Source organism: Phasianus colchicus, chromosome 17 (genome assembly GCF_987193195.1).
Source record: "Phasianus colchicus chromosome 17, bPhaCol1.hap1.1, whole genome shotgun sequence".
NCBI lineage: Eukaryota > Metazoa > Chordata > Aves > Galliformes > Phasianidae > Phasianus > Phasianus colchicus.
In genome coordinates, this window is record NC_143452.1 from 13,528,313 (window position 1) to 13,543,873 (window position 15,561).

Genomic DNA, 15,561 nt, shown 5'->3' on the forward strand with positions numbered 1-15,561 from the left:
CCTTGCAAACCACTGATCGATGGGATGGCAGGTTGCAAAGCGCTCTGTTAAGTCACTGATGTCAGTAGGAGATGTAGATTAATCTGCAATTTTGAAAATTTGGGACACTCAGGAAGTGAACTCTGTGGATTGAATAGGAATAAACATTGTTTGAGGCAAAGTGTAACTACATTTTCTCTTGAGTGTTATAGACACGATCTTGGTTATTGCTGTTAACTCGTAAGCCTTTGAGGTTCCAAACCTTTGTGATAAATCCAATTATGAACTCATCAGAAGTGTGAGGATTTAGGTCTTGGAATTAATCATGCAGCCATGTGAAAGAAATTAGCAGCTTCTGTGAAACTAATCTGAATATATATTCTTAATTGGCAGCATCTTAGCCCAGCTGTTGTAATGTATTTGAAGGGAACAATGAGTCATAAGGTTGTTTGAAATAGATTTTTAAAAATGCCTTTTGAACGGCATAAGAAAGTTGCAGATATTGACTTATTTGTATTTCTAACAAGGGCGAAAGTTGTCAGGCTGCAGAAGAGCTTCCACTGAGCTTATCCTTATAGAAAACTTGCCCTCCTCTCCCATGCATGGCTGTCTGCATAGTTTAGTGCTTGTGTTTTCCCCCCAGATATACCAACTTTGTTTTGCAGCAGTGCGAGAATTTGGGCAGTTCTCTCTGCAGCCAAGAGCTGTCAGATTTTCGGCTCTTGTAAGTTGCAGAGCAGTAAATGATGAAAAGGATGCCTGCACCACAGCTCTGCCCATGTGAGAGTGGAAGCCCAACACTGAGTGTGTAGGATAACATTTCCTTATTTTTGGCCCGGCGGTGATTGTTGTCCAGTGCAGGCAAGACACAAGTGCTCAGGGCCTCTTGGGAACTTGCTTTTTGTTACAGAAAGTTAAAATCCAGCCAAGGCAGCTGCTAAATAGATGAGCGGCATCCTCTGGAGGCCTTTCCAGTTGGGTGGATGAATCTGGAGGAGTTTGAGTGCAGGTCACGAACTCGCAGTTCACCAGCCCCAAACTGCTGCCCACCTGGTCTGCTCACAGGGAGCTCGTGATGTCTTCCAGCTGTCTGTGTTGCAGGGAATGATTCTCGCCTTGCTTCCTTCGGCTCCTGCTGTGTGTGAGCAGAGGGTTGAGGTGGGCTCGCAGGGAAGGTGAGCACGACCCTCTGAAGCTTTCCTGCCCCTGCACATGGTTGTTTTAACGGGAGGAAGGAACACAGGAGGAGAGGTGGTGCTTTCTAGGTTTTCTGAGTGGGGATAGAGAGAATCACAAAAAGCTGGGGCTGCTGTGCCCCACGCTCTGTGATTGCCCCCGCCACGTGTGGGCTCTGAGTGTTTGCCCATGGAGACAGTGCTGCTGTGGCAGCCGCGCGGAGCTGGGCTGACATTGGGCACAGCCTGTGGGAGGCAGTGGGTGTTTGTAGAAAAGGCTTATTTTTATTTTTTTTTTCTGAAGGAATTTGGTGTTATCCAGTGGAATCCTCTCTGCAGGTGGAATTTTTGGGCTCCAGTGCTGTAGTGTGCCTGCACTTGAAAATTTGGCCATTTATTTGGAAACAGACATGGGCAAGTTCCAGCTCATTCATCCAAGCTGTCCTTTTTCAAGGACAAGGAGTAAGGCCAGCACAGCTGAACGCTGCAGCCAGCTCCTGAATGTTTCCAAATAAAATGCCTTGAGTAAGTTTATTTTTCCCTCTCGAACCTAAATTTAGCACCCTGGAGAAGCTGCTTTGGCAGTCAGCGGATGGTAACGATGACAAGATCAATCTGTGGATAGTTCTGGGCAGATTTGGAAAGTGCTGGTAAAACAGAGTTGATTTCATTCATGTCTGTATTTTGTCCACAGCCCAAAGATCTGCTCATGAACTTCCGATGGTTGAAAGACAAGACATTGATAGTTGCCTCGTGTATGGAGGGCAACAGATGATCCTGACAGGACAGAATTTCACAGCAGAGTCCAAGGTGGTGTTCACAGAGAAAACGTCAGGTAAGGCAGTTTTTTCCTCACTTTCCCTAATGAGATAAGGCAAATCTGCAGTACTGTTTGTCTCGTGGTATTGTCCTATGGTTTGTGCTCAACCCTACTCTAGTGAGTAATCCCCTTCAGGTTGTGCTAAGTAAAACCAAATCTCTTGACTTGAGTTAACCATGTGAATGAAATTAGTCCTGGGAGCAAACATCTGCATCGCTGGCCTTGCAGGCACTGTTGGAAAGTAAATCAAAGCCACGTCGTGGGGAAGGCTCACAAGAATACAGGCACTGGGAATCAGTGGAAAAAGGATGCATTATCAAAGAAATGAGACGACCGCTACGTGCTCCTTATGCTTGTTTAATCTCATGTTTAGTGAACAATACTGTAGAAATAATAATTGAAACGAGCATTTCTTATTGCAGTGAACTGCAGTCAGAGGTTGGGTTTTCTGCCCTTAGAAGTCTATGGGGGAAAAATGTGCATGATGTGTATTTTGGTATCAAAGCAAAATATTTTTATACGCATAGTGAGATACAAGAGTGCATCACTTCATCTTCTGTATTTTTTCAGATATTTTTACATTTTTTTCAGATACTGTTACATTGATTGTTTCCACATCACTTCTTAGAAAGAACCCTTTTAAGCATAAGCAAAAACACATATTTCCCCAGTGTGAAGGGCAACAGTGCCTCCATGGGCAAATGAAGTGCAAGACTGTTGAAATATGCTGAAATTAAATGGAAAATAATCCAAAATGCTGCAAAACATAAAAATATATTGTATTGACCAAGGGCTTGCTTCTGTAAGGGCCTTTCTCTTAGGTCTTGTTATCTCCAGGCAGGCAGCTGCTGAGCTCTCTGAAGAATTTGTCTCTAACCTCAAGACAGTTGAAATTTGCACTGCTTCCATGCGTGCAGGTTTACATCACCCCAGCATTACCGTGGTAAGCTGAGGCATTGGGTTAAATTATGCAACCATCTCAGCTGTGCACATCCGTGCTGTGCCCTGCTGGGTGGGCTGGCACTGCGTTCTGCACACAGACGTACAGCAGGGCACAAGTGCATCCTCAGGACAGGAACCCACAAAAACCTGTTTTGCTCAGGCTGGAGCAAAACAAATCAAAGAGAGAAGTTACCTGTTACAGCACTATACTATTTTTTTTTTTTTTCAGCAGAGCTGCATGTTTTAAATCATGTTTTGCCAAAGTTTTCAGGTGATATTGCTAGCTCTTGGGCAGCCGTGAAGGGAGAATGACTGCAGATTTTAAATTCTCTCTCTTCTCCTTTCATCTTGGCTATTTATTTGCTTGACTTACATAGAGTCAGTACAAGATGATCCCGAGCCCTGGCTGGTGTTGGATGAATATAAATAATAAGAATAATGAGTGGTTACAGGGAGTTATTTAATTGCCTAGCATCACCTCTGCTGCTTTTGCTGAGTTCGTGTTATTGTGTTTTCCTAATGGCATGCCGTAATATCACTTGATTTCTGACTCAAAGAGTGCCTTACCCCACAAAGTACACTTGTGTGGTCTGATAGCTCAGGGGGCAGCAGAAATCCAGCATTCTGCCGTAGTTAGTAGCGTGTTTTCTGGGAGCGGAAATTGTTTCTTTTCTATCATGCATTGGCAGGCATTTCATCTCATCTGACTAAGCAGTATTTGTATTTTATTGGATTTTCTAAGGCTGTTTTACAAAGTGATGTTTGTTCATTTGTAGATGTTCTGGACTTGTTTAAGTTACCCTTCCTTAGGCTTGATTTTTGCATTCTGAATAATATGCTCTGCGAGTATTGTGGCCAGGGAACAGAAAAGCACTTAGCAGTATGAAAGGCCAGACTCTGCCACCCTTTACTCTTGTTGGTTTCAGTGAGACAAAGGAATTAGCAGTACTGAAAAGCAGGAGTTTGTTTTAGGTCAACTTTGCAGTCTCTGTGCTGCAAAGAAAACACTGTTCCTACGTTTCCTGTCAGTGAACTATGGCAGTGAAGGCATAAGCACTACATCGAGTGACTGGCAAGAAGGGATTTAAGGAATTTCATTGCATATGTGTGATTTACTGGGAAATATTTTGGCAAAAAATAAGAATCAAACCAAGCATTAATGTATATGGGCATCCACTGGTGAAAGTGGGGGCCAAAAAGCCTGCTTGGGGGCCCGATTTCTTCTCACAGCATCTGCAAGGCATGCTGTTTCTCAGTAAGGGTCAGTAGGCCTCTGAGCTGTGAAGGCTCCGAAGAGCCTCTGCAGTCAGTGCAGTTTTCTTGGCACTCTTGGTTTCCTTTTGAGCCCGTGTATTAATTCCTTCCTTCTATGCTGCCACTGTTCCGTCCATGTCAGCGAATCATGAAGGTGCATGGGAACATGCTTGGCAGCCCGCGGTGGTACCTGTCCCAAGAATGCTGTGCAGTAACTAAAGGAGATGATACACTAAAAAGGAGGTAGCTCTTAATGCCATTTCGAGGAAACATCTGAAGTGCCCAGCCCTTATTTCCGTATGAGAGTAGAGAAGGCTCTGTCTGGAATAGATGTTAGAAAGTAAGAAGGACAACAACATTTTCCACACTAAATCTAAAGCTTTTCTTCACTACTGGGGAAACTGCATTTTTTTTTTTTCTCTTTTTTTACCTCCTGGTAGTGGAGAGCCATGACTTAGCCCAGCAGCAGCGCTCAGTCTGGAGCAGGGATTTGCATGCTGGCATTCCATATCCTGCACTGCTCCCCTGCTACCTCTGCAGCCAACCTCGGGCTGCTAGACTTTGGAGAAATGATTGGCAGAGGGGATGTTTGGAGGCTGGGAAGCCTACACTTAAACCTTTTGTTTGGATCAGAAGTGTGTACGCAGTTTGGTGGTTTGTAGTGTGTCTGAGGGACTCTGCGCCCTGCTGCAAGCTTGGCAGTAGTTCTGCGTGTGTCCATGCACTGCTTTATAATTCAGCAATAACTCTTTCAGATATGCCCTGAAGTGCTTTTAGTGTGAAGGTTTCTTTCTTTAATTGATACCCGTTAAGATGAGGAAGGTTTAGAAAATGAGCTGGATATGCAAATTGTGCAGGGGCTGAATGCAGTAGATGGAGAATAAAGCCTTTCTGCGGGGCTTGTACAGATTAATGTGTGTCCCAGCCAGTCTGAAAGTTAGGATCTTACTCACCTGTGACTTTCAGCTTCTCCCTTTATGAACTGTGGACTATTCAAATTATTATTACAGTTCCGTGCCTGGTTGTTGTTGTGTTAGGCTGCATGAACACAGTAAAAAAGGCCGGTTCTGCAGCCGAGTTTCTCAATTAGAAATGCCGCTGGGTGCAAGGAGGAGGTGGATACTGCACTCACCCGGGAGAGTTTGCTTGCTGCAGCTTCTGTCTGCACAGCAGTGTGCAGAGAGCTCTGATAAGCTGCTCAGCAGCAAACTAAACCACAATAAACATGAAGGTGGGTGGATTGCTCGCTGCTCGCGTGACCCTGCCTGTCGCGTCCTCTCCCAGCTCGTGATGCTGCCCCGGGGAGCCTCTGTAAGAGCAGTCCCTTTGTGAGGGCAGGAACATGCAGCAGCTCTCGGGGGAAACACAGTTTTCTCTGAGTTTCATTTAACAGCCACAAGCCTTCTCTGTGCCAGCAAGCGCTATTTGATTTCCCACCTTTGCCACTAGGTTTAGCTCTACCAGTAACAGCAAGGGTGAGAACAGCGGTGTGGACAAGTATCTAATGGCTTTTGGCGTGCTGTACTCTGCTGATGTTCTTGGTTTGGCTTGTTTGTCTGGATTTAAGATTAGAGTAGCAAGATCCCTTCTTTTCCCAAAAACTTTTGTGCAAGTAGATCTGTGCAGTGAGGTGTTCTCCTGTTAGGGTTTCACAGACATTCCACCAGCTGGGTCTACCCAGGGCCTGGGGTATGGAGGTGTCTGCAGCGAGCCAGGTGCCGGTGTTGGAGTTTTACAGAACGGAGTAATTTGCTCTTGGGGCTCACAGCTGTCAGTTAGGTTTTTCTCTTCAGATGGATACTTAAAGTATTCTTCAATTTCCTCTGGATTTTGTAGGCAATTGTTCGCTCATTATTGTGACACAGAGAAACATGACTCTGAGAACAATAATGAACAGTTTTTACATTTCTGTTACAGAGCACAATAGATGTCATTTTTCCCCTAGAAATACCTGGAGAATAAAGAATACTCCCAAAATTACATTGCGATTTCATTATGAAATTAGCTGCCTTCTTGTATGCTAACTACAAGCTAGTGCAATTAACTTGCCACCAAGAAGTCTGTAAAGGACTCATTCTAGGCTTGCCACAGGAAATGGCAGCAGGAAACAAACTGAAGAGGCTGGAGCTCAGTGCTTTGTGTGTGATGGAGGGGATGAAGTGCTTGTGTTTGAACCGCTGATGCCTACATACAATTCATTTTCTTAATGCTAAGGTTTACCAACATGCAAGCATTATAGTTCTAAGCTCTTTTTAAGGTTGCGTCTTCCTGATGAGCGATTGTAATCTCTAGCTGCTGTAGGGCAGGGAAGCTCATGCATTAGAAATAACCAGTCAGCACACACAAAGCAGAGCTGGGTTCAAGATCTGAACTCAAAGAAACCTAACTGAGCCTATCTATCTGAATAAAAATAGGTCAGGGGAAGTTACTGGGTGGGATTATCCAGATAGAAATTTTTGAAGCGTGTGTATTCTTTCAGTTGTGATCTGGAAGAGAGAGCTGGGAAAGCAATCCTGTGGCTATCGAGGGCTTTGAATATGCTAAAGGTCAGGGGTGTTGTTGTTTGGTTATGGCCCAGATCTTACAATGCAGTTTAAAAAAACCACACAACAGTTTGGGAATCCCCCCTTGTATTTGTTTTAATTATCATGTAATAATTTGCAAGTCAGATGCTGTTGGTTGCGTTGTTTACTCCCATTTGTATACTGGTTACTGCTGCTCTGCTATGAGTGATAGAGAAGTTCCGTGTTTCTCCAGGAGAAAAGTGCAAATGAACTGGCTTTCCCGTGCCAAACTCTTATGGTGGCCACATGGACATCATGAATCATCGCTAGGACAATGTGGGTGGTGGAGGAACAACCCAAACAGAAAGCGTTCATCTTTGGAGGAGATCCACCGTAAATCTTCCAGTTCAGCGGCGCAGTGCAGGGAGAGGAGGTGGTGCTCTCTGTGCCCTGTGAACTGATGCAGCTGTCAGGTCTCTGAAGCATGGACATTCAAAGTCCATTTAACAAAAATAAATCTTTCCAGCCTCCAGATTCAAGCAATAGAGTTCTAGGATTTTGTTGTTGTTGGTTTGTTTTCCCTTGAGTTCTTTTACGTGTCTATCTCAGTAATTTAATTTTTATGGCAGTGGTTTCTTAGGATGCTATTATCTGAGCAGATGAATCTGAGCGTACCTGAACATCTGATGCTTTCAGGAGAGCTCACTGCAGGGCAGGGTCAGGACTGCTGTGTTCAGTGTGCATGCCAGTCTGCCCTGGGAATTAGTGACAGCAGTGAGTTGAATCTTTCTTCTGTGCAGTGCCTGTGATGCTGTGTGTGAATGGAGGCACTGAGCTCCGTACCCCAGGTACAAGCCACGGAGCCTGTGCCAGCACTTGGAACAGCAGGAGTGGAAAATCCCATCAGCCTTTCTTCTTTCCTCTCTCTTTTCTATCCTGTACTTCCTCTAGCTCCATCCTCTACCCCCTCTGTCGTATCTGACAGCTTTCCTAAAACATTTAGAACACAGTTCACGGTTTGTTGTGTCACCACCATGCCCATGCACAGCAGTAGCACGCGCCTTCATCTGCAGCTTCAGGTGAAGCATCTGGCCTCCAGCGTGTGCCCGTCCTAAGGCTGGGCACTTTGTGCTTCTCATGTGCACATTTCTGTGCTGCTGTCCATGGGAGGTGGCTGGAGGAGATAGGCTCTCATTGCACATCCAGCTATACTAACTGCAGTGGGTTGTGTGCTCGGAAGCAGCCGTGTTTTATCTCAGTCTCTTACATTTACATTCCTTGCAATGACTTGCCCATCACTAGAATAGCAATGACAATAACTGTTCTAATGGAATATGTATGACTTATGCTCTCTCTCCAATTTCCAGCTCTTCTGTACATCTCTTACTGTAGACACATACTTTATTTTAATTCTGAGCAAATCATTACGTTTCTTTGAAACAGACTACTTTCAATTCTAAAAGCAAGCAAGCAGGATCTGTAGGGATTTTGCTTTCAAACTCAGCTTTCAGTATTGCTGTTGTACTGCGAGGGAGCAGATTCTGAGATTTCCACTTGCTAGAAAAGTTCTTGTTTGTAAGGCACAATAAGTTAGACCCAATGATGCTATCAATCTTCCTGCACCACTCCCTGCAAAAGTTAAAAGGAAATCACAGCTCCCTAGAAAGGTTTTATATTTACAACTTGATGTATATTTACAAATTGATGGAAAGAGTGATTATTTGTTACATATATATTTAGTTAAAATGCACAATAGAATAAAAACATAAGAAATTAAGAATTTATAGCTTCTTACATCCCACCCTTCTGGGAATGGTCTGCAGCTGTAGCAAGAGATCGGGGGACTTGCTTATGAAAAGCATCCAAAATGTCCAGTGAGATGGGGTGAATCCTGATCTCTCAGCTGTGTGCTGCCAGGCCCCAAAGGGAGCAGTAGGGCAGCCTGAACAAGGGATGATGTGTTTTTGAGCTGCAGCCCCTTTGGAGGCTGAGTCCAGAGTCAGTGTTGCCTCACATCTGTGAATCCCCAGGCACGTACTGGCTGACACTCTTGCAAGTGCAGGAAGTGCCTTTTGCAGCCCATACTTGTTGTAATTGTGTAAGTTGATGTTTATCTGCTCAACTTGAAATGTGAGACAGTCTTCTGGGCAGTGCAGTTTGCTGTAGAAAACTGTGATGGGAGGGCATTATGACACAAAGTGTGAACAGAAGTTGGCTTGTGTATTGGTAACTGTGAGGAGCTGGGGCTGAAGATTGGCATCTTTTGTGGGAGATGTGAAAGGAAATTATAAGATCATCTAGAGCAATGTTCTCCTTTTCTGCTGTGACAAGCCTGAAACACCTCCTCCTGCCCCAGACCAGGGACTGGATGGCAGTCATCTGTCTGACGATTTTGTCAGTGATCAAAAAATGTCTTTTTGATCATTGACGACTTTCAACAAGTTTCTCTTTGAACTTAATGATGCAAAATTATTGATGCAAATTAGTCAGCAAATCAAAGATAAAAGAGAAACTCAAAACATTTTGAAACTTCCATTTTTTTTCCCCATATGCATTGAACAGAGATGTTTTGTATCTTGGTTCAGCAAACAACCTTAAAGCTATCGTGCAAACTGGCAGCTCCAGCTCTCTCACTGGATTTCTGAACCAGTGAACTGAAATAGAAGGTTTAAGCGGTGGAGAACTGAGAGGAGCAGAACTTATCTTTAGAACCTGGGTCACAACTCAGTCACACACACTGCTGATGTCCATCACGGTGTAGGTTTGTAAGGTATCTTAATCTGAGACAAAATGGTGAAAACAAACCAACAAACTGCTGTTTATTTTGTTATGGAAAAGGCTAAGGAAGAAAGCACAAATCTCTGGGGGTGTTTATGGAGTTAGCAAAACGAAGAGTGGTACTGTAGTTTGAAATAATTCCATTTGTTCACAGTGTGTGAAGTTCTGCAGATAGTATATGAAACAAATTTGCTACCTTTCTCTTTTCCTGATGGTGTAGAAAGCACGCTAGCACTACTAGCACTTTTTCTGCTCTGCTCAATTTGTGACTAGACTTTAGCATTAAAAGCTGCATTCACATATCCAACTGCAGACCTGCGGAGCGATGGATGGGATGACCCAGGGCTGTGCATTATTGCTCTCTGTGTCAGGAGACCCGTCTGATTTTTATGTTAGCTGAAAGTGATCACCTTACAGATGAATCTCCGCTCCTTACTATGCCTTGCAGTGCACTGTATTGACTGCTTGGTAGTTGTTGCTGCAAAAAAAAGTCAGAACTAGGAAGGTTTGGGGGGGAGGGGTTGTTTTCTCTGAGCTTCTGTTCTATTTGTTCTTTCTGAGCAAAAGAAAAGACATCCAGCAGATATCATTTATGAACGCTGCAGAGTAACAAGTGTTAATCAGGCAGATTTGAGTTTGTCCTTTTTTGTTTAGCTGATTGGGGTGTCTCAGACAGGACATCTGTTGCTGCTTCTTGCAACCGTAGCTGCCGAGAGCCCAGCAAATCTTTCTGTGCACAGGTTTACCACGTGGCCAAATGTGCTGCTGGAGCCAGGTGTGCTTGTAATCCCTCAGGACGGCTGTTAGACATGAAGCTGGGGATCTCAGAAAAACACTGCAAAACAGGAAAAAATCTAAGGATCACACAGACAAAAATGCAAAAGAGTGTGTGGCTGCAGAAATGGAGTTGCCATAGCTGTCAGAGGCTCAGCGAGACAGGGTGGAATCCAGTGTTTTGGAAGGTTTCCCCGTATGACACAAGATTTTGGAATTTTACAGCTGGTAAATCCTTATTAACACAGGCAGCCCCTACTGGCCTGGATTCCCTGGCTCGCTGTTTGCTATGGGGGCGCCTGGTGGCAGCATGCCTGGTCCTTGTTATTCAGCTCTGAATCTTAATTGTTTAAAGAGAAAATTAAAAAATAATAATTCTGGGAATAAACAAATGGCAGAGAGACAAGCTCCCATCACCTGTTGACAGAAAATCGATCATATAAAAAGCTGGCACAGGGAGTGGAATTCCCTATTCTCCCACTTAGTCATCGCATCCTGGTGTGACTCATTTTATTACATGGAGGTTCCCAGTGGTTTTATTTTGAGAGGAGCTTTTGTTTAATAATTTATACACACACACACACAGACACACATACAAACACACATATAATCTTAAGAAAACAACTAATCTATTTGGATGACTTGGCATAAGGGGTTATTTGGGAGAGCTCTGGTATGACAGGCTGCCTCTGCTGCTTCGCTGCTCAACTACTGTCTGTATGGTTCTTTTTAGTGTGAATTGAATTCCTCAACAATAGCTGGGGAGAAATCTCCTCTAGACTCATTCTCACTGTGCAAAATGTCAGATGTGGGGCTGGGCTGGATGGCGATGACTAATGCGTTGGCCTTTTACCTCCCAGACCTTGACTTGTATCTTTGGCCTTGGTGACTCAAACCCACGTCCTCAGTTAAATGAAGGCGCTGGCCTCAGCTCCCTATAAACAGAGCTCCGTTAACTGCAGTGGGCAGTCCTGCTTCAGAAAGAAAAATCAAGCTCGGTGAAGAAGTCAGTCGCTCTTCTTTTGCAAGTTGTAATTTCATTCGTGCTGTGTTTGCTCTAAAGTTTTGCAACTGTTCTAAAGTAAAAGGAGGCCACAACTGCTTAGGTCTGGGTGCTGAGCACTGAGCAAACTTGCTCTGACATGAACCAGAATGACTTCCCGGCTAAAAGCAGAATTCGTCCTCAGAAATAGCAGGAGATTTCGGCATGTTTTCCCCCATTTGTAAGGTTTCTACATCCCAAAAGTGACTGTTTTGCTGGAAAGCCCTTGTTATTTGCTTTGTTCTTGAGGTGGCTTAAAAAGCCTTGGTTGTTTCCAGAGTTGCCTGTTGTGTACTGATAAAAATTGACAGAGGTAATTGTTGGGTGTTTTTGGAAGAGTTTCCCAGAAACACATTGAACTGGGACAATTCATTGCAAGCCCAAAGGGAACACTGCAAAAACGCGTGGTGAGGGCAGCTGCCCCACGAGCTACCAGGCTCAGTTTCTGCAGGGAACTCACATGGTTTGGTGCCTGGGAAAAAGGTAACAGGTTGTTCATTAAGTAATTTGTGTAATGCTTGACTGAAAAGCAATGTACATTTTCGGGCATAAAATCACATGCAGGCGCAGGATCCCGTACGGAATCGGCACAATAGTACACTTAGTCTGCAGTTGGAGAGAGCTGCAAAGAAAATTTCCTGAACCTCTCAGCCCATCAGTCATGCTTGTTCAAATAAAGTAGTAAGTTTGTTTCTCTGCTAGTTACTGACCCCAAAGTCATGAGCAAAGGATTGTGAATAATGTGTAAAGGCTGTAACTGGTTCAGAGAACCTTTAATTGGCTAGTTAAAAAAAGCCTTATAAGGGGCTGCAGAGAATCACCCAAAATGTTCCTAATGCAGGCTGACGTTTTGATTTTCCTGAAGTTTGAAGCAAGACTTTTGGTATGATCACAGTTTGAGCTAGATAGGGTAGAGTTACTTTCTTCCAACAACTCATTCATTCCTCCAAAGAGTGCTGACACAATCAGATCTCTCATCGGGGTTTAATGCTATGTCTCATAACCCTGAAGCAGCACAAAAATCTCTATTTCCTGAACGTTTCACTGACCTATGGTGTTAAAGACTTGCCAACTAAGACAAACCATTAAATGAGCAGGGAACCACAACAGTAAAAATACTGCATGAGGCAGCCATGGCTGGTAAGACCTCAGGGTCTACATCCAAAAGTATTTTATCATCTTGAGTGGAACTACCACTACTCTGTTCAGAGCCACCGATTGAATTCCCACTGAGGAGGTTGAATTTGAGGTGCACCACACACGTGGAGCTGACACTGAGCTCTCACATGGGCCGTGTTCGCACCGGGATGTCCTGCAGAGCTCTGCATGGTGCGTGTCGCTGCTGACACAGCTCTGCACCTTGCCTCTTTAAAATGCTTCAGGAAAAATGATGCTGTCACACTACTGCAGGTTTTGCACTGTTGCAGTTTTTGCACTATTGCAGTTTTTGCACTATTGCAGTATAGCATATGCCAGAAGCTCATTGTAGTATGCCTGTCCACGGGGGTTAAAAGGAAACCAGATATTGATTACTTTGAAGTAAAGTTCATGCATTCACAACCATGGAAGTGACACATTAGACAGATGGAGCCATATCATTGGAATTTAAGCATTAAGGTCAGCAAGTGAGCTGTGGAGTGCTTATTGTCAACAGGGTTTTGGTGCCTAAGGAACAGGGATTGATGCTGCTGACAGATTTGTTAGGATCCTGTTTAGCTGCTGCAAGCATTAATATATCCAAACAGATGCATCCATCATCGTTAGAATGATAACCCCAAATACAGTTATTTCTTTAGTTGGGCTTTGTCTCACTCTTACTCTCCTCAGACTTTGGACTCAGCCTAAACATCATTTGATTTTTATGGTTGGCTTCATTAGCTTTTAGTGCGATTTCAGTGGCTGGGTTACTAAATCAAATCAACTGTGGTTGTGGTTACATATGCTTCACAGGCCTCATGAATATGGCAGATGACTTTTGCAATTATTTCTCTTTTATTTTTGCATTTTGGACTGACAAATCCTTTTGATATCTGCCTTCTATGCAAAGTTAGTGCTGTTGCATCTGCGCAGGCTGTTTAAATTTAACAGTGTAGAAACAAAGATGAAAACACTGCCTGGAGGGAAAACAGTGTCAAGTGTTCCCACTTGGTGGGCCTTGTCAGGACATCTTCGCATTGCATTGCTGAGACTATTCCTAGTGCATGTCTCTATTAGGATTTTATGTCACATCTTCTTGTTTCATATCTTCCTGTTTCCTTTTACCATCTCTTTTCCTCAGAGGGCTACAAAAATTGCTCTTTTGGAGTTGTTTTGGCATATGTGGTAAGGTTCCTTAGTACCTATTACAATGGTTTCTTTTCATAAGAGTCACCTCAAAGGGGAATCCCCCCATTAAGTATTTACTGCCTTGTCATCAGATGATGCATTTGGTATCTGCGGGATTAAACCCGCAGCCTCCCGCTTCCCCAGATGTGTTTACCATTGCAGCCATAGCAAAGCATTAGCTACATTAATAGGGGCACAGATTTAACCTGCAACAGCCCAGAGCAGTGGCCAAAGCAAATGCTTGTTATTAACTATCAGAATACTTTCCATTCATTTGCACAGCGGTCCTCTGGGATGGCAGGGCTAACAGCAGCCAGATGAGAGCTTGCTGCTCCAATTACTCCGCTTGTTCTGGCCATCTCCTCCCCGCCACCCGCCACTAATCCACATGCTAGCGTGGAGAAGACAACTGACTTGCTGGGGAGGGACTTGAAATGCTGAAAAGAGAAGAAGCCAGAGACATTTTGTGTTTCCTCCTTGCAACAAAATGCTGTGGCAAGTGCTGGAGGGAGGCGTTTGGACGTTGCGTTGCAGCGCTGATGTGTGTGTATGCATGAGAGCAAGAAACGCAGCAAGCCAAGGGAAACACAGGGGGACCCAGCAAGGTCAAAGAGAAGAAGGGGCACATTGTGGACACCCAGGGAAGCCCTCCTCCTCCTTGTGAGTGTTTAGGGGCCAGAATGTAGCTGAGGTTTCCTGGATAGGGGGTGCTAGGCAAGGCATGGTCCTGCCGGGCTCACGGGGCATGCTGGGACCCTGGGGCTGAAGCAATGGGGCACAGCAGCAGCATGAGCCCTTCCCGAGGAGATGATACCCTGAGAGCTGGACACATCTGTTAGCTCAATGTCTGTGGAGGGGAGAACAAAGAGAAAGCGACAGAAGAAATGCAAAACGCATTTAAAAATACTCTTTCATTTCCCTTTTTGCCAGAAGCAGAAGTACTTAAATAACAGAGGACAAAAGCAGCTTTTGCAGCATTTCCAAGAATCAGGAAAAATAACGAGTCCTCTGAGAAGAAGTGTTTTTATGAGACTTTGTGCTGTGCTACCAGGCCTGGGCATGCAGGAGGGGACCCTGCAATTCATCCCTCTCTAATGCAGACGCCAGCCCCATGGCTGCAGTATTACAGAGCATGATATTTTGTATATGTCATCACTACTCATTTTAAAATGAAACTTTCAGAAAGATAAGAGGCTCTTTTTTTGAAGGTACTCGGCTTGTTCCTCTGTCAGAGGAGATGTGTTTCTTATTATCATGTGCCGAAGTTTTATTTTGCACGTGTAAGAAATAAGTATGTATAGTAAGAAGGCATGTATAACAGAAGTCAAGTATCTTGCATAGCATCTGGTCTTGTTCAACATCTTCATCAATGACCAGGATGAGGGGATAGAATGCACCCTCTGCAAGTCTGCAGATGATGCAAAGCTGGAAGGAGTGGCTGACACACCAGAAGGCTGTGCTACCATTCAGTGAAACCTGGACAAACTGTAGAGCTGGGCAGAGCTCAATAAGGGCAAGTGTAGGGATCCTACACCTGCATTCATGCAGGTTAGGGGCTGTCCTGCTGGAGAGGAGCTCTTCAGAGAAGGCCCTGCACACCAGGCTGCCCGTGAGCCAGCAGTGTGATCTTGTGGCCAGGAAGGCCAATGGTTCCCTGGGGTGCATTGCACAGAGTGTGGCCAGCAGGGTGCGGGGGACTCTACTCTGCCCTGGTGAGGGCACACCCTGGAGTCCTGTGTCCAGTTCTGGACTCTCCACTTCAAGAAAGACGGGAATCTTCTAGGGAGATTCCAGTGGAGGGCTGCAAGGATGGTTAGGAGCCTGGAGTGTCTCTCTTACGAGGAAAGATTGAGAGAACTGGAACTGTTCATCCTGGAAGAGACTGAGAAGGGATCTTAGCAATGCTAATAAATATCTACAGGGTTGGAGTCAAGTGAATGGGACCAGCCTCCTTTCAAGCAGTGCCCA

The 15,561-nt window shown here is 44.6% G+C and overlaps 1 protein-coding gene across 6 annotated transcripts in view; it reads left to right on the forward strand.

Annotated features, from left to right (window-relative positions):
* Positions 1–15,561, forward strand: part of NFATC2 (nuclear factor of activated T cells 2) — an 88,574-nt gene that overhangs the window by 39,198 nt on the left and 33,815 nt on the right. For all 6 annotated transcript variants that reach the window (XM_031616030.2, XM_090152248.1, XM_031616020.2 and 3 more), the window contains exon 6: positions 1,849–1,989. In XM_031616030.2, coding sequence (XP_031471890.1) covers positions 1,849–1,989 — 141 coding nt within the window. The remainder of the gene's footprint in view (positions 1–1,848; positions 1,990–15,561) is intronic.